Source organism: Patiria miniata, unplaced genomic scaffold (assembly GCF_015706575.1).
Source record: "Patiria miniata isolate m_02_andy unplaced genomic scaffold, ASM1570657v1 HiC_scaffold_20, whole genome shotgun sequence".
In the NCBI taxonomy this organism is placed as follows: Eukaryota; Metazoa; Echinodermata; class Asteroidea; order Valvatida; family Asterinidae; genus Patiria; species Patiria miniata.
This window is the reverse complement of record NW_024037059.1, coordinates 8,186,976-8,209,308: the sequence shown is the minus strand read 5'-3', so window position 1 is coordinate 8,209,308 and position 22,333 is coordinate 8,186,976. Positions and strand designations below refer to the sequence as shown.

At 39.8% G+C, this 22,333-nt stretch overlaps 1 protein-coding gene and 1 long non-coding RNA gene across 2 annotated transcripts; both read left to right on the top strand.

Moving 5' to 3' along the window:
• Positions 1-483: 483 nt before the first annotated feature.
• LOC119728482 (ATP-dependent (S)-NAD(P)H-hydrate dehydratase-like) lies at positions 484-12,248 on the top strand. The gene is made up of 9 exons (XM_038200738.1): positions 484-677; positions 1,814-2,019; positions 3,862-3,950; positions 5,107-5,215; positions 6,094-6,144; positions 7,084-7,188; positions 7,935-8,055; positions 9,059-9,185; positions 10,100-12,248. Exons 1-9 carry the CDS (start codon positions 560-562, stop codon positions 10,263-10,265), a joined length of 1,092 nt encoding a protein of 363 aa, XP_038056666.1. The 5' UTR covers positions 484-559; the 3' UTR covers positions 10,266-12,248.
• A 1,049-nt stretch (positions 12,249-13,297) lies between these two features.
• Positions 13,298-20,996, top strand: LOC119728742. The gene is made up of 3 exons (XR_005271137.1): positions 13,298-13,489; positions 15,655-15,786; positions 18,810-20,996. It is a non-coding gene; the product is annotated as an uncharacterized LOC119728742 (long non-coding RNA).
• The last annotated feature ends 1,337 nt before the right edge of the window (positions 20,997-22,333 follow it).

Sequence of the window (22,333 nt, the reverse complement as noted above, 5' to 3'; positions counted from 1 at the left end):
AATGATTTGTCAAACTCTAAAAAAATACAGGTATGTGTAGATGATCTAGCAGGGGCGAATGTAGGGTTCAGGAAATGGGGGGGGGGGGGGGTAAGTGAAGGTGGTGGTTAAGTGAAGATGTGCCAAAGACGCACCCGTTTGGGGCAATTCCCTTCCTCCTCCCCCCCCCCCCCCCCCCCCCGAGAAATGTTAAATCTTTGATGTTTTTTCCCATGCATTTTAAAGGAAATTTGTAATGGGGGCCCCATTTTACTAGTATAACATTAGTCAGTGGCTGAACGGGGGGGGGGGGGGGTCCCACCTATCCGACACATGATGAACGAATGCATGGGACATCTCAGAAAATATTGTAAGATGATAGAGGGCGTCCTAAATAGAAAACTTTTTTAGTCGGCACCCCGCACTGTATCAACACTTCCACCCTGAAATAACACGCAGAAGTCTAGGAAGATTTCGCAATAGTGCGCACGTATCGGTAACGCACGTATCGCACGTACTACAACAACAACAAGGCGAAGGCCAAAACCACAGCAGTTGCCGCAGTTGAAAGATCTACTTTATGTCATTTGCGTTGAGTTTCACCAGATATTCTACAAGGATGTTAGCAATACCCAACTTGATCTTCAATGTCACTGGATTGGCACAGCGTTTGGCGTGTAAAAGTGCTGCTTCACATGGTGGGTAAATCGAAACGTCATTCGGCAATCATGGCAATTGTTTTGCAAGTTAGTGTACTGTGTCGCACTCAGTGTAGGGAAAAGTAGTTTGAAAAATCCAGCTCACCAGGCTGAGCCTGAGGCTCATGACATATAGGGAGGGGAAAAAATTCTACTATGACATCGACAACCTTGACAACGCATGAGCCGGCCATAGTGCAATACGTCATCATGAATGTTTATCTTCTCATGAATGTTAAACTTTAGTTTATTTATTTTCAATGGATACTTCAAATACGTCCAAAGATTGATTATTGCTACAGCGATCCTGCGCGGCCTAGCGGTTAAAACTTAAGTCTCATGTATCAAGCAAGAGTCCGGGGTTCGAATCTCGATGAAGTAAGTGACTGATTAATAAATAGGAATAAAGGAAAGGAGAGGGTGAGAGTAGAGGAGGGAAAGTGGAGGGAATAACCATAAAGGATGCAACTTTTGGCGCTTGAAAATTAAAATTAATTGAAAAAAGTGGTGGCCCAGTACGAAAATTTTTCCATAGGGTGATTCGCCAGTAGAGTTGGTGCCTTTTAATTCTAGAAGTAGGAAAAAGGGCCCCGTTCTTTCATGTCCTTAAAAAAAGTTTTGGGAGCTAGCACTAGGATGGGGGAGGGGGGGGGGGGGACACAATTACACAAGTTAAACTAAGCATAGGCCTACACCTGAATTTTTGTCAGGCTGCAAATACTAGGGCATGCTAGTGCATGGCCTAATTCAAAATTTGTAAAGTGATTATTCCAAAACTAGGCCCAAATGTTGATGGCTTTTTTTTGTTAAATTTTTTTTATGATTGAGAAGTGAATAACATTTGTATTGCTTGAAAAAAAAAAACTTTTCAAAAAAATATATTATTCTGTTTTGTGTTCCTTGCCCCGGACTGGCTGATCTGTTGTTGGTTTTCTATCTGCACATGTATGTTCCATTTGAGAAATCTTTCCAAAGTGACCGAATGCAATCATTCTAAAATGTCTAAGTCCAACCCTTACACCCTGGGTTGGTTCTGGGAATGTGTAAGCATTTTGATGATTTTAATTATTCCAACTAACATTTTGATTTGATGCTCATTTTTCGCAAATTGTTTTGTTCTTATCACCTGTATCTAGGCCCGAGCTTAGGATCAGAGGCAGAACAGTTCAATGTTGTGACCACCCTGACTGACAGCGGAGATGTCCTAGAGATGGTCAAGTCAGTCATCCCACCGCTAGAACGCAGCAAATACAAAGGACAAGATGGCCGCCTAGCCACCATTGGGGGATGCAAGGAGTACACTGGAGCCCCATACTTTGCTGCCATGGCAGCATTGAAAACTGTGAGTTGAGCGTGGTCGTTGCATCAAAACTGTTCACAACGATTTCTGCATAAAAGCAGGCAAATATTGTGTTGATGTTGTGCATGTTGTGCCCATTCTTGAAAATCACGCATTCTCGAGAATGGGCATGCACATTCTTGAGAATGTGCAACTGGATCCTTGCTCAATCTTGGCAAAAAATAACTCTTCCAGATTGAGCGCACATTCTTGAGAATGCGCGACAAGATAACGGTCTTGTCGATGCCGAGCACCGGCTGCGCTTGGCAAGTCTAGCTGAATCCTCGTTCACTGATTCTCAATAATTATGCTGTTGCAACGCAAGGCGCTGAAAAGTAGAGTGGATATGATAAGTAAAGGCGTATTGATATGGGGGGGGGGGGACCGGGAAAATATAAGAGACATAATAATACTAGTGCAAAGAATTCTGATTTTTGGGATAATAAAAGCGGGGGGGGGGGGGGGGGGACGTAAGAATGAAGAATGAGAATGAATACTGCGACATCCCATAGTGCTAATGCTATTTCCCATTTAAATTGCCACCAATTTATTGTTCACATCCCACCATAACGTCGCAGAGCTGGATTCTATCTAGTCAAAAGAGCAATTTTGGCAGCTTCTGGACATCGTTTTTTTTACATACATGCAGGGACTTGTAACTTGTCTAGCCTAAACAAAGCACTTCCCAGACTAGTTCCCAGTCCTCCGTTATTACAAAACTTCCCATAGTGGGCAGAAAAAAGCAATAATAACAGGTTTAATTTGATTCAAATTATCGTAGTTATACGAGTACAGAAGCATAGCACATTTTCTTTCCTCTTTATATGAATTGTTTCCCTTTTAACCGCTATACAATTCATTTAACATAATTATGTCGTGCAATGTTTGTTAAGATTGGGCAAAATTCATAAATTGTGCACGTGATATTCCCACCCAATCTTAAGAATGAGCGCTCATTCTTAAGAACGCGTGCTCGTTCTTAAGAATGGGCGCTCATTCTTAAGAATGCGCGCCCATTCTCGAGAATGTGCATGCCCATTCTCGAGAATGCGTGATTTTCAAGAATGGGCACAACATGCATACACAATAAGCAGGCAACTGACTACCATATGTCATCAGAGTTTTCACGAAGAGAGAATTGTGGCTACGGGGCGTTGAAACATAGTTTTGAGAAAATCGACTTTAAAGTTGAACCCTTTTTAAACTGAAGATTTCGCCTACTTTTAGAGGACATGTTGATTATTTGTTTATACCGATAGTAAGCTGAAATCTCACACTTACACATTGTACCAATTGCAAGTCAATAGACCAATTAATTGCGGAGCAATTAACGTTCATAGTCATTTGTCTCTTCGTGAAAACTCAAAATCCACAGGCGATTGGTTTTGCCGGGAAAATTGGCAATGATCCAATTGTCTCTTCGTGACAGCTCAAACTCTCCGCTATCCAAACACGCACAAATTGTCTCTTCGTGAAAACTCAAAATTCCACACGCGCTTCGTTTTGCCCGCACGCGTCGTTTCGCTTGCGCACGCTCGAAAGTTGTCTCTTCGTGAAAACTCAAAATCGCACACGCGCGTTATTTTGTCCCTATAGAACAACGTGCATTTTTGCTACAATTTATTGTCTCTTTGTGAAAACTGAAAATACGACTTGGGTGAAATTTTCCCTTTATTGATTCTCATGATCTCAATGATTTCATCTGATTTTGACAAAATAAATTCGCCAAGATGTCCGTTGCAATACACTTGCAAAGAATTTCGAAAATATATTGATTTTTGCCAAAATTGTCTCTTCATGAAAACTGTAACGATATGATGCATCTGTTAATGTTATTGGTTTCAGGGCTGTGATTTGTCGCATGTATTCTGTGCCAAGGAAGCAGCACCAGTTATCAAGTCTTACTCACCAGAACTCATTGTACATCCAGTTCTGTAAGTACAACCTGAGAATATCATTAACCCTCCTTTTGTTTGATCAGTCACAGACAGTCAAAAATTCAAACCTGTTCCTCTGCTATGCCTTTGTACACAAGCTAGTCACCAACAGTCAGATCATATTTAAGCAAGCACTGCGACTAGTCCAATTCAGTCAACAGACAAAAGCAGGCAAGTAGTAGGCACAGCTGGCTTATTAATCACCTACAGTCAAAGCATAGCTGTATCAAGTTACATAAAGTCACAGCCAGTCAATCCTGCTTTATGTATGCTGAAGCCCTTAACTGTTGAAAAAAAGTCACTTGATTGATTTTGACTGAAAGGACAACTTGGTAGGGAATGTATGTTTGCATAAGAGGGTTAATAAGCCCTTTGTTCTCGATATATGTGTTGATTTCATCAATACTTGAGGGCCCCTCCCCCTCCCAAATACAAATCCTGGGCTTAAACAGCTCAGCGCACCCCTTTTTCACAAATGTGGGGTCCATCGCTGCCTTGTCATCCACTTGTGGTTATCTTGTGTGTGCAATGTAGGAAATGCAATTTCCTTGCTTTGCACATGTACATGCATCATACATGTAGTCTATAGACACGTAAGTGGGTGATTATTGCTGACGTTCTACTTTGTCCAGATGGAAATAGATGTTGATCGAATTGAGTTCTCTTAAGTTTAAAGAAAGGGAAAAAAAGAAGGGCAAAAAATTAAATTGTGGGGGTTTATGTAGAGTCTTTGATGCTATCGGGTAGATACTGTGTGCAGAACTTGAATTTTCTAAATTTTCTAAAGTAGCTCAAAATGTCCCGAAACAATAATAGTTTTTATAATGATGTATGTTCTCAAACATCCAGCACTGTAAGATGATATACCAAATATATCTTATTCTGGAACTTACGTTTTGCAACTTGTGACGTTGTGTCCAAAATCATCGGACTTTGTCAGGCAACTGATGACGTGACCAGGCCACTGGGTTATAAGTTGCATGCGAAGTCGAATGATTTCAGACACAACATCGCAAGTTGCAAAATGTAAGTTCCAGAATAAGATTCAGTTGATGTTTCAAATAGTATTTGTGTTTCAAACGAAAAGAACGAGTATTGTTATGGTGGATTGTAATGATCATCATGTCCTTTATGTTTTTCCCTGATGTTTCAGAGATAGTGATGATGGGGTTGAGGAGACGTGTGCATGGCTTCCTCGCATGCATACCCTCATAATAGGACCGGGACTGGGCCGTGACCAAGCACTCTTAAAGAACGTACTGGTATGATATCTTCATCTCTTGCTTAAAGCTATAGTCCATCATTTGCAGCCATCCGAAAATAACTGGCGTAATTACTGTTGAAAAACAAACTTGGTTGAAAGATAGTAAGGGAACTAAACTCCCTGTGAAATTATTCTTTCTGGGAAGCTGTCATTTTGAAGTAATCAACGAAAGAAGGCATTTCCAACGGTGATTCTTAAGAAGCACCGTAGGAAAATTTAAATTAGTAGTTCGTTTTGTTATTCAGCGCAGCGCGCACAAGTATTGGAACGACGCACACGCGCGCGCGGTTGTTATAATTCGTCGGATCAGTGTGCGACGCCGCGTATAGCTGCAATTCAAAACAATTCAAAACATGATTCAGTAACTTTTGATTTGACATTGAGATCTTAGAATGCTGCTTTTCTCGGAATGTACAGCTGAAGCTTAGCTGAAACTTCATCAGCTTAGTTGCTCAGTATCCTTCATTAGATTTTGAACACTTTTGTTGCTTCAAACGAACAAAATGCACTAATTACAAATGATGGACTATAGCTTTAACGCCCATTCCAAGATGCTGCCTTAGTTGTGCTGTCACTTAGAGGTCAGCGTGGTGCAACCATACATTGTAGTTACAGTTGCATGCACTCAAGCGGCCCAACGTGAACTCAGTGTTTTGCTACGGCAAGTGGGAACCCAACTTTCAAAAGTGACTAGAGTTCTATAAATGACTGGTTGGGAAAAAAAACAGTAACTGTTGGACCATGAATGCTGTGTGGTAGTTCTGCATAGTTTTATCTTGTCCGTGGATACCTGCCGGTGATTATTTTGAGTACTACCAAAACTAAAATTCTGTAAATGCAAAACTCTTATGTGAATATGTATGTTTTTATCAACAGGCTGTCATCGATCGGGCCAAAGATTTAAACATTCCCATGGTGATTGACGCAGTAAGTACACTTTTCTTTGTTCCCTGTACTTATCTGCTAGAAGTGCTGACAATAAGCCTATGTATTCTTTTTGTGACAAAGTAAACACTCAGTGTCAGATAAAAAGCTCCTGCGTAATGAAATTCCAGGTTAGGTCCCAAGTTTAAATAGTATTGTTCTCTTGAGACGGGCTCAGAGGCACATTGTAATACTTAAACAGTGATATGCGAAGAGTGACCCTAAATTGTTTGTACTTAAACTTCAATTTCTTTCTCCACCCACACAATGGTATTTGTATTCCAGTAAACATTGGTGAATGCCACAGGCAGAATATTGTGTCTTAAACATCAGCAATGTCCTGCAGCAAAAAGCCATTACTCCAGAGTCGCTGCTAAGAATTGGTTAAGAACATCAATCAGAAATGGATGGAACATCCAAACACTTTATTTCTTTTTATTTAAGTCATCTTTAATGAGGGTAAACTCTGATCAGTGCAAGGCACTGCTTTCCACGGAGGCCCTCAGGTTAATGAGAACTATGAGACCCATTATGTAGCACCTTTATAAGGGCTTACAAGGTGCTGCGGCGCATATTGCAACCACTGCCAGAAACACCAGGGCAAACCCCTTCTCTTAGCGATAAGTGTAACTGGGTTCTTTAACGTGCATTACACAACACACCGGACCTACGGCTTTGCGTCCCATCCGAAGGACGAAGCAATAATGGTAAAGTGCCTTGCTCAAGAGCACAAGCACCAAGTTCCCACGGTCAGGATTCGAACCCATGTACCACGGCACACGAGTCGAACACCGTAATCATTAAACCACAGCACCACACTGTTCAACACCTCATGGATTCAAGGATTCAAAGATTGATCATATTCTTATCTACGGAAGATAAACGGGCAAATCAAGGGAAAGAAATGGGTCCATTAAAGATATTTTGAATCTTTTCTTTAAGGACGCTGTATTTCTTCTGGGAGAAAACCCTGAGGCCATCCAGAACTACACCAAGGCAATCCTCACACCAAATATTGTAGAATTCAACCGTCTCTACAGAAATGTGGTACGTGAATGCTAACTGTCCACAAATCAAATTTGAAAACCCGATGATAATGTTAGGAATGGATTTTAACCTGAGGCCATGGCCTGTTGGTGGCTACACTAAGTGAGCTTAAAGATTTCTTGTAATACATAAAAGCCCACTATTTGTATCGGGTCAAATTGTCTGAGTATTTGAATATTCGATCATCAACTAAATATCGGAACAGCAATTTTAGATTAAAATGTTCTAAACGTGAGCTGTAATGAAAAAAAAATGATCACATTTAGGTTTTTGGTTGCATTCTCCCCTAGCGCTTTGTATCCTTTGGAAAAGGCGCTTTATAAATACGGTTATTATTATTATTATTATTATTATCATCTTGATGTTCCTTAATCGTATAATTATTGGTTACATTGTTTGTCAAATACCACACTTTTGTTGAAAGCCACTTTCTTTCACGATTCGAGAGCTTCCATTAAGGAATACTATTGTTTCTGTCAAATCGGTCAAATGTTAGTCATTGGGCTACCTCTTTGTATTATTTTAATAAGCTCTTTGTCAATTTTAAACAAGCACAGGCATACGCTAATCCCAGCTTGCGGCAAGTTCAGGCTGCCGCACGTTAAACTTGATCAGCCCATGTTGAATATTCCAATATTTGATCAGGTCTTAACTTTAAAAAAATTGAAAACTCAATTATTTGAAAATTCTCAATGTTTTGTGTGGTAATATGGTTACATGGCTTTTCCTGTTTGGTTTTGTCTAAGGTTGGACATGAAGCAGATCCCACTGAACCAGTAGGCAACACGATGAGACTAAGCCAGAAACTGGGTAATGTGACGATCGTCATGAAGGGAGAGAACGATATCATATCCAATGGCATCAATGGTAAGCTGTCATCCGAGTCATAAACTTGGTATTCTCTGAAAAATATTTGGTATTGTGGTCATTTTGTATGGACTCTGTAGTAGGTGACATTGTGACGTATAGATGGGTCATTCTATAAATTCAGGGTCCAAGTGTGACATTTTTCCTGTCCCGTTACAACTCTGAACTTTGTAACTTGCCATTCAAGTGTCATTAAGAATGACTTGGAACAATTTTTCATTTGTTGGGTAGGTAGTTTGCTATTCATAATCACTCTTGGAGGACGACTGCATTAAGGAGTGCATCAGAATTATAAAATCACAGATGTCAGATGCAACAGGGACAGGAAAAAAATGTGACCCCAAATTTATAGAATGACCAATGTATGAATTTCATATTTGGGTCCCTTAGGCCAAAAAAAAGTCTCCGGTTTCTGGTATGCGCGCGCGTCGCCGTAGCCATGCGCGTCGGCAAAATGAAAAAGGTTTTTTTCAATGAAAGATGATGACTCAAAACCGCCAAACTCACTGGTTTGACTGGAATCCTGCTGCTGCACAATTTTAACGTGTTTTTAGATGGGGTTATGATCGAGAATAAGCTTTATGTGGCCTCTCTGGACTCCCATATATTTGCACTAAGTTTAGTCGGGCACCATTTGCAGTTATCAGCCGACATTTGAGGCAAAACAAATCAGGTAAAAAAAAAAAAACGCCGCATCGCCGCACCACTTTTTGGGCAAGCTCCATACCAGAAACCGGAGACTTTTTTGGGGGGGGCCTTACAGACTCCATATTGTTTAGTATGCATTGCAAGAAAAATAATAAAAACAAACACAAAACCAAAAAAAAAAAACGCTAAAAACAGCTACGAGAATGTAGCCCAGAGTTATGATCACACCCGTGTTGCTACACAACTATTGCTTATGGACACAAGCACTGTGTTTAACAAAAATGATAACACAATACTCTAGTTGCTAATCATTTGAATGAGACTAATGTTGATGAGTTCTCTTGCATCATCTCAGTCTTGGTATGTTGTGGCGATGGTAGCGGTAGACGGTGTGGTGGACAGGGCGATATCCTGGCTGGGGCGATGGGCACCTTTGCCTACTGGGCTCACAAGGCGCACGCAGATCCCGACAGACAACCCAAGTGAGTAAAATATCATTTCAAACTGTTCAAGATCTTGTGAGATTGTTCCCAAGGTCTTTGAATTCAGACTGTTCTCAAGATCATTTGGTCTTGGTGGTCGTCTAAAGAAAGGTTGGCAAGACTTGAAGTTAGGACCATGTGATTATATGTTGCCATTCGCACCAGTCGTGTAGCCATCAGGGACTTCAGGGCACGCACCCCCTCCCCCCCAACCAAAATCCTAGTCTCCCAGATGCCCCTACAATAAATCTTTTTTACTAATTAAACTAGAAAAGGAGTGTAGACGACTAGTTTCATTCCTAGCACTCAAAACTAGGACTCATTGCTTTCCCCAACGGATTTGAGAAATATTATTAAAAAGAGATAAAAGACAAAGAGAAAACACGTCCTCCCCCTGCCTCTGCCACCCCCTTCAATTTGCAGCAGCCCACCAGTGTTGTAGTCGAGGCCACAACCTCCGAGGCCAAGGCCGAGGCCACAACCTCCGAGGCCGAGGCCACAACCGTGAGGTCGAGGCCACCACCTCCGAGGCCAAGGTCGAGGCCGTGCACTCCGAGACCAAGGCCGAGGCCATGAAAATCGGCCTCGAGGCCGAGGCCTGCCTCGAGACCTCCAACACAGTCCACCCCCCAAAAATTTGGTTCTGTACCCCCGTCCCAGCCCCATATGCTGCTGACGCCTCCCCCCTCCCTGAATTGACACCCACATCCTACCTACACTACTGTTCAAATCCCCTTGCTTGTCCTAAGAAGTTTGACATGGCCAACCGTGGTTTGGTATATTGCCATAAGGGATTAACCAGAGAACGTCACACTCTGCCAACTGAAAGATGCTAGCTTTTAGTTGGCATGAATGAAATCCATAACATCACAAGACAAACCTTGTTAATTCCAAAATGGTATTTGTATTTGCAGTGAGTTCCTGAAGCATTTCCTCCCGACACTGTGTGCAGCCTACGCTGGCTGTCTGCTGACCAAACGCTGCTCCACACTCGCCTTCCATAAGCACAAGAGGAGCACTACGACCTCTGACATGATGTCAGAGGTCAGCCAAGCATTCTGCCTGCTCTTTGATGAATGATGTCAACAGATGATGACATTGAGCAAAGTTGGAAGCCCTGTTCACTTTACAGTTATTTAAAAAATCTATTGAATTTCATGAAAATGTTTCTGTCCAAGGTGCATGCATTTCTAAAGAAAAGAGGATAAGGTGTAGGGAACAAATATTCAACATTTGAAGTGCCAACAAAGCAAGGCGAGAAACTAATAACCAGTTTTCTCATTGGAACATGCTTTTGTCCTGCAGTGTATGAGTAAGCAAAGTGTGACCTTGTAGCAAACTTTGTATTTTTTTTCTTAAAGAATATACCTTTTTTTTGTATTTTTGTGAAAGGGACTTTTCTTTTATTTTAAAACTTCACACTGCTTCTGAACAGATAATGCACTACCTCTGTAAAATATTGAAGTATTTAAGCAGTAATGTTTTTAACAATATTTGAGGCACATTTACATTTTGTTCTTACTTAATGTTAAAAAAATATTGATTTAAACTTGATTTTACTCGTATTGCTTTCTTTAGGATTAAACAACCCCCCCCCATGAAAAAAAAAATAATTCCAGCATATCTTCTGAAATCCTTTTGAATAACAAACTTTTAAATTCATTTTTTTTTCTCAAGAATGTACATGTCTTTTTTTTTAAACAGACATTTCTGTTATTTCAAAATTTCACAAGTAGTTTCTGAACAGACAGTGCTCTACCTCTGTTGTATATTAAAGTATTCAGGCTGTGATTTATTTAACAAAGAAATTCATTACATTGAGACATATATATTTTGTTCTCATAAATATTACTAAATTCTTCTATTTCAAAACTTCACAATTTTTGTATAAACTAGTGTTCAGTCAGATTATTTAGAAATAATCTTCTAAGGACTTGGTTCAGGCCGGTAAATAATGTGGTTATAATCCTGTGTAAGTTTATATCTGAAAAGGTACATTTTTGGCATATACAGTATGTGTACATATAATGGATCATTGTGCTGTCGTAAACGCTAGTTCATATACTTCACATGAATGTGAATGCAAAAGGAACTTTACGTCAACAAAAATCACAGCAAAATTTGCGGCATTGGAAATGTTTTCAATTTTGTGATTTTACAGCATTTATTTATTTTGACGTCCCATTTTACGTTCACATTTAGACTGTTAACCAGTTTAAACCAGTTTGAACCGGGTTGAATCAGCCTGTATGTATGCTGTTTGCTAGATGCAATCAAATAGATTGTTTTTATTCATTTAAAAATATCACAAGGATTGCCACCCATTAAAGTGTTGAATCAGGAAGGAAAAAAATCCTTCTAAAATATAGAGAAATTGAAAGAGCAGTATAGCCTTTTTAAAGGGCTGTTTATTGAATTTGTATTAAGATGCAGATTTATCATCTACATTTAAATCATGAAAAGCAAAAGACTTGCCACTAAATGTGATTGCAGTTAACATGCATGGCAGTAAGTCCAGTCAATTCACACACACTGGATCTCGGTATACAAGTTGTTAACCTTAATCGACAAGTTGTGTACCTTGATCTTGTAGCAAGTTCAATATGTATATGAACTTTTAAAGTTTATGCAGGAATGTCTTCGATGGTGGAGTGAATATAATTATGCTGGTAATAGTACAAGTAAGCCAAAATATCGCAGTTTTCCAGAATTTTTGCAGGGAATGATATTGCACAATGGGCCCCTGTATATGAAGCAGTTGTTGAACCAAAGCATGATGTCACTATTAAAGAGTTGTCCTTTAACAAAGTGATCATTGTATTTCAGACATTGCTTGTTTTGCCAGTTAAAAAAATCCAGGCAGACATAAAAGTATAGATGAGGAACACTGTTGTTTTACTATCTCTTGGCAAGTTTGGCAGCACATGCTGATGACATTGAATTTCTGAAATGTGAACCCTGTCATGTCCGTTATCCACAAAAGTTTTTATTGTCACAAAGTAATATGGAAATAACTATTATGAAAATATTCACAATAAATTTGTTATTTTCTTTTGAAAGTCAGTCCCATCTTGATATTATTTTGAGTTGTTTTTAAGAACATGATGTCCCATCCTTTGGTGGGTTTGAGATAACTAGAGCTCCAGTTTCTTTTGCGCAGACTTTTGAACGTGTGTGTTGTATATGCTGTCCATATCTGTTTTGTTATTGATATGGATATCATTAGCGGGGATCTCGAAATAGTGGGGATCTCGAAAAAGTGGGGGCAAAATTCAATCAGTGCAAGTTTGTGGCATATTCAGTGGGTTGGGCTAGTGGTTGCCCCTAACCCGAAACTTCCTGGGTTGTAAGGGAGTTAAAATGTACCAGCTGGGCACCCCACAACATCACCCCCACCCTTCGGGAAAAAAAGAACGTCAGAAACTCTCAAGCAGAATCTGTTTTCGTCCTCCACCTCAAATTATGTCCCTGTGTCCACCCACCAGCATTTCAGGTTCATTCTAATCACTGTTGTAACCAACATTGCATTAAAATTGATTTTCATTTCAGAGTGGAGTTCCATTGTCTCGCCTTTAAGACGTGGATATATACCGTTCCAGATTTAGTGTGTTTTAGGGGAGCAAAGTCATATGCATGGATGCATACAACTGCCCGTTGCTGATAAAAACTAATTTCAAAAAGAATATATTATTTATACACACAAATTCTCTCTTCTCAAGCAAACAACACTTTAAAATGAACCAAAGTGCTGCTTACAAAGTAATTTTAATAACTTAAAAGTTTTCGGTAAACAAAAAGCATTGTTATTTTTATTAGGTTCTTTATTCTTTCTTCAAAGTTGCCGGATTGATAAATTAACAGTCAGAAACAGTTGTCCCAGAATGAATTGAAAGGAAAACCACATGTACCATTTTCTCCTAACTTTAAAAAGACTCGTTTTTAAATGAACGATGCATATGCAAATTATTCAAATGTTTGTTTTGGCGTCCAGGCTCAGCGAAACACTGATTGGTCCTCACGGAGATTTGAGCTCTGTGATTGGCTCAGCTTTGGGCGGAATATTTTTCCCTTTGATAGGAGAGCACGTGCGGCGTCTTGTGCATGCTCTGAACCGACGAGACGCCATTTTGAAAAACACGCATGAAAATGGCTGCCGACTGTTTGTGCTTGAAGACATTTGCAAGACTCTTTCAGCTTCTTCGAGTTTTCAAGAAGAGCAGTAACTTGAACCATGGAGGAATAAGAACACATGCTTGAACATGGCGGGAGTCCGAGAAATGACAGTTTTCACCATCATTTTCCTGGTACGTTGAAAATAAAAATAGGCGAGGAAAAGTTTCATTCGTCCCGGACAGTCCTACCATGGAGCTATATCTCCTTGCGGGATCATGCCACACGTAGTTTGCCCTCTTTTCCAATGCCATTTTCCATGCTGTGGTAAAAATGTACTTTAACCCCTCTGTTGGGAGACAAATGATTCCCATATTATGTCCATCACTAATTTTTCCCTTCAGTGACCTATCAGCCATCAGAAAGTGATAAATATGTCCTAAAAAGTCAAATTTAGTAGGGAAAATATCCTATTTACTGAGAAAACACAAGTTTACAAATTTTCAGACCAGTCTCATATAGTCGTGTTCCCTAACGTGGCGCACTTTGAAGCTTACCCAACTTTCCTTGTGTAGCCTGTAGGTTTGCCAAATCTCTTTGTTGATAAACCTCAAATTCATGCAGTGAAATACTGGTACTTTTACCTTTTTAATGCTTGCTATTTAACCTCTGTGAACAATTTCGGTTTCATAAAATTTAATCCAAAATGCAAAAACGGTTGGTCTGGAAATTGGGCACATATTGGCGGAGTGTTCCCTAACGTGGCGCACTTGAATAAATCTCAGAAAATTCCAAATTAACATTTAAGAATTTCTGTAAACTTTATAAATTCTGATAAATCATTATTATTTTTACTTACAAACCCAGCCAGATGTTTGTCAGAAAATTATTTTCTTATTTTTCGGGGCATTTTCAAAGGGTTCACTTTGCACTTGAAAATAAAATCGGAAAATCACGCCAAAATTATTTTTTCTTGTTAACTTTGTAACGGGTAAATAAACTCGCGATTTATGAACGGAGTGTTTAGAACTTGATGAAATTTCACTTTCTGTGAAATTTCAGTTAAAACTTTTGCTCTAGCTAGGCGCTACAGGCGAAAAATCAAAGTGCGCCACGTTAGGGGCCGCGCCACGTTAGGGTACATCAACAATACGGTTTGTGCACAGTGTGAAAAGTGTTAACAAGATATGGGAATCTTTCCTGAGTGACATTTATGGGGAAAAAATGTTGCAACCTGACGCCACATTTTTTTCTTCAAACATTGTATATCATCGCAATGAAGGTCATTCATTACAAAAAGGATGATAAGACATGAATCTGGGTCAAGGGCGGATCAAGGGGTAGCAAACGGGGGCCATGCCCCCCCCCCCCCCCCCCCCCAAAAATAAAAATTAAGGCCAAAAAAAAAAAAAAGTCTCCGGTTTCTGGTATGCGCGCGCGTCGCCGTAGCCATGCGCGTCGGCAAAATGAAAAAAAAAAAATTTCAATGAAAGATGACACAAAACCACCAAACTCACTGGTTTGACTGGAATCCTGATGCTGCACAATTTTAACGTGTTTTTAGACTTGGGTTATGGTCGAGAATAAGCTTTATGTGGCCTCTCTAGACTCCCATATATTTGCACTAAGTTTAGTCAGGCACCATTTGTAGTCATCAGCCGACATTTGAAGCAAAAAAAAAAAACAGGTAAAAAAAAAAAAAAAGCCAAAAAATCCGGCGGGATTTTGGGAGACCACAACATTTTTTGGGACCCCAAAAACAATTGTGTTTTGATCCACCCTTGATCTAGTCTGAGTGTCACCCATTATCCACGGAGCCATCTCCTGTCTAACGTCTGATATGTCAAAGCATGCAGATTTATGCAAGCCGCGCGCCAGCCAATCGGAGACGACTTTAATAAATCGTGACGTCATTTCATCCCAAAATCAGGACTAATGCTGTGATTGGTCAATTCGTATGCAGCGTTTTGTAATACAACAACAGCCGGGAGCGCATTCGCGTAACAATGATACCGAACACCGGGCGCCATGATTGGTCAATTCGAATGCAGCATTTTGTAATACAACAACAGCCGGGAGCGCATTTGCGTAACATGATACCGAGCGCCGCACGCCGTGACATTTTTTTTTTAAATCCATGTCTATTTAATGACGCGCAACGGGTGAATGACCGAAGACCCGATAGACCTATAGAAAGCGCTTGTTGATTGCTCAAAATCTAGGAAGTCAAGACGCGGGGTCTTGCCTAATTAATCAGCAAATCTGTTCGCGCATAATATAGACTACCCTTGATCTGGGACTAAGAAACATTTCAAATTTTGTTAATAAATACTTGTATAATTTTCTTGACTCTCCATAGACTTTGTACACAACTGCTGAAGTAGCGTCAGGTGGCAGCTTGGGATGTCTGTGAGGGCCAGGGATGCGGCACCATCCTGAGGTCATGAACACATCTTTTCTGGCTTTCAGGATGACTGAGAGCTCCAAATTGGTGAGTGTGTCAGTGAATTCTTTGTAGTAATCTTTTATAAGACAGAAATTAGAAAACTTGTTTGTGAAGAGGCAATATTTAAACATCCGAGGCTTATAGGGGCATGCCTTACATAATCGGTTACCTCGGATTGCACCACAGAGCATCTGGAATCTAAACTTTCCTGGGGCCCTTTAGCATGCCCGGACCTCACACTGTAAGACATTTCGTGCTCCGCGCTCGTATTGGTCCTCGGAACAAATGCCCAAACGCATCGTTGCAACAGTTTACAAACTAAACTCATCAATACCACCATTCCTTTCCCAAAATAAAATTCAAGAAAATATGAAGACGAAAATACATGGTTCTCAACTTTGAAGTAAACAGTAAGTTAAAATGTGAAGAAAAAAATTTAAATAAAAATCCTTATCGTAAAAACTTTTGCTCAAATACATTGTAATTTAGGGGAAAGGGGCCAAATGACCAAAGCAGCTAGTTCTAGATAACAACCTATTCTCTGTCCACAAAGCCCAGAGCCGAGAATCGGCTCCATAGGAATTCAATCATGTGACGCCTGGGACATTCACTATGACTAAAGAAAACAACGGTGAAGAAAATCAAACAGACATCACAGAGAGTTGGAGACAAACCACTCAACAGAGCCCTTTGGGCAACAAGGCATATAGAGAATAATTGAACCCTGGTCCTGTACCATGGATAATAAACATTTTGAATTACACAATTGCACGAGCAAGGTCAAACCAAACAGGGTTACTTGGACAAGTGATGCAGCGTGATTTTATGTTTATTGAAATACAGACTCATTGCTGTTTTGGGGCATGCTTATGCATAGATAATTTTGAGGTTCGAATGAACAGTGAGTTTGAATTGTGCAGTCAAGGTTGGATTCAGGTAAAATGCAGTAGATTAAATTAGGGAAATGTACTATTTTGGGCAATTGTTTTGCTCCTGTTATTGGAAATGCACAGATTTGAATGTGTTTTTTTTTCCATTTTTTTTCCAATTCTTCCATGATACATTTGTTTGTCTTGACAACTCTACATGCTTGTTTTACCAGTCATGATAAGGCACTAGACATAATTGATGATAAAAATAATAAATGCGAGAACTATACCTGTAGGCATACACTAACCTCTATTTGACAACTGAAAGTCACTTAGAATAAATATGACGTGAGATTTAACGATTTATTATTTTTTTTGTGATGGATTTGATTCCAAGAATAGACAGTCAAACTTTGGCATCTACTGTAATTGATACGTACAAAATGTATTTCAAAGACAAAAGTGCTCATTTATATCATAACTAATTTTGTTATCAAAAAGTTACATTTTTTTCACTAAAAAAGTGCACTTACTCTTACATCAAATAGAAATGCACTTTGAAATATGCTGTTTTATTTACTGCTTACTGCTAATGCCAAAATCAGGGGAAAATATGACTTGGGTTTGGATTGACATTGTATTATTTAGCAAATTTGTAATCTCCCCACACCCTAATTATGAATAGTGTCCTGCCCCCAAAAAGAGGAGGTTTGCCCAAAAGTTGTGGCTTTCATGTATTTTGAACTTTCATTTTTTAGCTTACTGCAAAAAGTCTTGATAAAATAATGACTCTGCTTCTGCCATTTAATTGAATCGAAATCCCCGCCCACAAAAGGGTAGGCGAAAATTGCTATTCAATTGTGTACACCTGATTTATACCACATGCCAACTGACTATTGGTAAGGTAACAGTGACTTTTTGGTAGTAACCATTTGCTTGAGTATATGGTCCTTCAAGTTTTTAAAGTGCATCTCACCTGTGAAACGCTGGAGCTGGTCATTGCACTGCAGCCACAGTTGAGACAAGACTTTCCCTTACCCCCCCTGGTGATTCCTGACCGGCTCATCACCGTACATTCCTCCACCCTTCCCTCTACCCACCATCCCTACCCTCACCCTCCGCCTCCACCCCTGCCCTCAGCCCCTACCCTCAGCCCCTACCCTCTTTCCTCTTACTACCATCACTTGCACGCACCACTCACACGCACCGGTCCATGTCTATCTTTCCTCCATCCTCTTTCTCCACCTGTAATCTTTTTTTTTCTGTCGCACTCTCGCACGCACCGTTCCATTTCTGCCTACCTTCCCTGCTTCCTCTTTCTCTCCTCTTCACCCCTACTCTTTTCTTTTGTCACTTGCACGCACCATCTCATTTCTGCCCCTCCCCCTTCTTCCTCTATCTACTAACATGGGATCATGACAGCTACCTTCCCGGTGGTGATCCTGTTAAGGGAAGCTTTCTTTTTTTTAAGGGAAAATTCCCAAACTAAAGCTGTCAAATAGGGGATCATTTTGAATTGTGATCAACTTGTAATCTACATTAAGTCTTTATATAAAAAAAATGTTGATTATGATGATAATTTCATGTTGTGTTATGCAATTTCATGTTGAGTCAAAAGAAAGTTTCCAAATTTGTCCAAACTAGGTGGTCATGATTATTTAAGATTTTTTTCTCTCAAAATTAGAAACATCTCTCAAGTACGAAATTCTTGTATTTTGTTGTTTAACATAAATTGCAATTGCTTACCACGATTGAGGCAAAAAGTGAAATCAAATTGTAGCGCTTTTTACTTTTTGAAAATTGAGAAGCTTAACCTGCAAATAAATACAATTTAAGGATGCAATAAATTTCAGTTATGGGAGAGATTTAAGGATGAGATGTTGGGACTGATGCCTGAATTATATTGGGAGTTATGACAGATCAATGTTGAAGATAGCCAGCGAGTCGGGATGACATACGTACAGGCCTCCTCCGTATTTAGAGCCACACATTGATGCATGTTAAAATTCCCTTTTTTTACTTGACATTTGTTGTAGGATGAGATAAATGAAGGTGGTGCATGTCCCATTACCTCAAGTAAAATGCTGCAGTCATTTCTGACAAACTCCCAGCGATAATACCATAATTAGAAGTTAAAACAAATTCTGGTTGTAATGTAGATTCTTACTTGGTGTTTTTCTTTATTGTTTTTACCAACAGCTGTCTGCATTTTGCCTATACTGATAGCTCACCCAACATTCCATGGTTTTGGACCTCCAACTACAGAAAGCACCACAGTAGCAGGTGAGTTTGTAATGCTTTGGTCAGTGTTATACCTATCCACATTCCATCAATGCTAGACTTGGTCCCACAAATTGGCGATTGTGTAGTGTAGGGCCCTGTTCCTTATAAGGAACAAAAATCCGCTTTTAGGTTATTATACTTACCAAACTAGTAAGTGATATTACAAACCAACAGGTATGCCCTAGATAGAGGCCAAGGTTTTTAATTTATTGACCCTGGAAATTTGGGGTTAAAGCGATGATGAAGATGACAAAACGCAACACGAAAATAAAGATGGCGATCACTGCGATGCAGTGAACATGCTAAACTGTGTTGATTCCCATGGCACTTAGCAAACTGTTCAATATTACAAAAAAATGATGTCATGAGAAAGAAGAGAAGTCTGCTTTAGTCAGACAAAAAAAAAATTTTGGAATAATCAAAACACCTTTGACTTTACTTTTAATCGAAACTAAAGAGGGGCCTACTACACAATTGCCATGAAATTGGGAAACTCTTGAAGGTAAAAGTAAACCAAAAAAATGTTGAGCTGATTCAATTGCATTTTGACCGAGAGTAAGGTCTCAATGTTTCAATGTCTCAATGGTTTTCAATGTGTACACCACTGAAATTTCTCAGTTATTCCAACAACGATGAGCAGTGTATCCTTGACTTGAAGGCATATACATGTACATGTAAGATCACTTGCTCTTTATTCCTTTCGTTCGTTTCCAATGTTAACACGACTCAAAATCAAATGAAGCATGTGTTCAAAAGCTAGCCTGTTGAGGTTTCAGCTCAGTGGAAAATTATGAGAAACCGATATTTTGGAAAATTCTGAATGGGACTTTACATATTTTCTGGAGAGCTCCCATTCGTCGTTTACAGCAACTGCTTACATTTCTAGATAGCTAAAGTTCTTGGTAATCTTTCATGCATGGTCTAGTGGTTTGATGGAGTGTGGATTACATAATTCTATCCTTAACAGTTCTGAAACTGTCATTTGTAATATTTGTCATATCCTAGGGTTAGGGTTACAGGGACATTTACGGCCTGAAATCCCCAAACATGTCATGTTGTTATTGTTTATTCATCCTATTTCAAAGGTCTTGTTGAAAGGAAAACAACCTATTATCTTATCGTTCCTGAGAAAAGAGAAAAAAAACTTGTTTACATCAAATGTGGGGAACAGTTTGTGGCATACACATATGTATTTCAAGCCATGTCTGTTCAGTGTGGGCATATTGTACACGTTATGCGTGTGTGTCACATAATACACACAGAACCAATATATACACAAATGTTGTTTCTTACACGTCCGCAGAATGCAAACCACTGTGTTCGGCAGGATTTACAACTAGCACTCAACAGCTCGATTTTTGAGATTTTTGCAAAAATAACCCCAAAAATTCCTAGTTTTAAGTGGACGTATATATATATCCTACTTTGAAATGCTATTTCCAATGGATATTAAGTCGTTTAAAATGCGTTTCTGTATCCCAATTGGGCGTATTCCAGGCCGTAATGTCCATGTAACCCAAACAAAATCAATTGATGTAAATAAGAAAGCAGCTATGAAACCAAAAGTGATGAATTGAACTCTGTCTTTGCCTTGTCCACTCACTTTGTCAGTCCTTCATTTTAAAGGAGCACGATCGCGCAGGCGCTCCTACTGCGCTCCTCGACTGTCTCGAAGGAGCGCCAAAAATAGCGCTCCTCAAAAATCCAAAAGAGGGCTCGTCAAACACGGGAAGTTTAAAAATAAGAAGTGATAAAAACACAAAGGATTTTAAGTCTTAAGCTACACGTATTTTTCGTTGGTATAAATGCCCAAACTCACGTTAATATGCCGCTGGACATCGCTAAAAATGAACGAACACCGAGCTCGTACGTACTGTAAAAGATCGTGTGTGTACGTGTACAGCGGTTGTATACTGTGCGTGCACAATCTGCATATCGCATAGAGCTGCATGAAAACACGTGGGCCCGTACGTGCGAGTGCAGCAATGACTGGTTCCCGCTGCGCCACGCACTAAGTCCCAATGAAGGCATGATGAAAATGCCGTAACCAGTCAATGTAATAGTCGCGCGCGGTGCAATGCACTGACGTACAGTGTTTTGCGTGCAGGCCGGACAGAATAGACATCGTAAAAATGCCAAGAAAACAACGATTGAGAAGGACGATCTTTGCAAGCTTATTCACAGAACTTGATCTCTCTTGTCTGTATATGTATTTCCCGTGTTCATGAATTTATTTTGAGGAAGTTTTACTGGTATGTGAAGTGAAATGATGCATCGTGTTTCACCGAAATCCTACACCGTAAAACGAGTCTCATTGCCGGCCCACCACACACAGTGCATCACAAACGCTCGTACTAGTGCGAAGTTCGGACGTTGTTAGCCAGTTTCTCGTCGTGACTAGCATTGTGTATATGGCAAACTTGACCTGCATTTTCCATTATTTTTAAGATTATTGACGGCAGATATTTTCGATAGAACTTAAGGCAAGTTTGTGTCATTTTGAGGCCCTTTTTGTATATCTTTCGTAGAGCAATTGAAATAGTTCAGGCTGAAAATTTCATATAATTTTTACGAATCTGAAAGCAAATATTCAGTTGCTTTATGTGCCGTTTATTAACTCTCCATTTTCCAAGTATAATCAAGTGATGAACCAACTGACAACTGTATTAAAAAATGAAAGCCTAAGCAGTAGTCAAACCTTTTATTGATCTCCATTTAGTTAGTTTTTATGCCCCGCGGCGAAGCCGAAGGGCATACTGTTTCCGCCTTGTCCTTCCGTGGGTGGGTGGGTGGGTGGGTGGGTGGGTGGGTGGGTGGGTGGGTGGGTGTGTGTGTGTGGGTGGGTGGGTGTGTGGGTGTGTGTGTCCGGACAAATCTTGTCAGCGCGATAACTTGAGAAATACTTAACATATGAACTTCAAATTTGGTTTGTGGATTGTTCTTGGTAATCCTAAGAAGCCTTTCGCATTTGGGGCCAAAAGGCCAAAGGTCAAGTTCACAGTGGCTAAAACAATAGAAATCTTGTCAGCGCGATAACTTGAGAAATACTTTACATGTGAACTTCAAATTTGGTTTGTGGATTGTTTTTGGCAATCCTAAGAAGCCTTTTGCATTTGGGGCCAAAAGGCCAAAGGTCAAGTTCACAGTGGCTAAAACAATAGAAATCTTGTCAGCGCGATAACTTGAGAAATACTTTACATGTGAACTTCAAATTTGGTTTGTGGATTGTTTTTGGCAATCCTAAGAAGCCTTTTGCATTTGGGGCCAAAAGGCCAAAGGTCAAGTTCACAGTGGCTAAAACAATAGAAATCTTGTCAGCGCAAGTACTTGAGAAATACTTTACATGTGAACTTCAAATTTGGTTTGTGGATTGTTCTTGGCAATCCTAAGAAGCCTATTGCATTTGGGGTCAAAAGGTCAAGTGTCAAGTTCACAGTGGA

Excerpts from the sequence above, each read along its gene's own strand:
- LOC119728482 (XM_038200738.1), top strand. The coding sequence starts at position 560 with ATGTCATTTGCGTTGAGTTTCACCAGATATTCTACAAGGATGTTAGCA. Across the intron at positions 6,145-7,083 it reads TTCCCATGGTGATTGACGCA|GACGCTGTATTTCTTCTGGG; the intron begins GTAAGTACACTT and ends CTTTTCTTTAAG. Across the intron at positions 7,189-7,934 it reads ACCGTCTCTACAGAAATGTG|GTTGGACATGAAGCAGATCC; the intron begins GTACGTGAATGC and ends GTTTTGTCTAAG.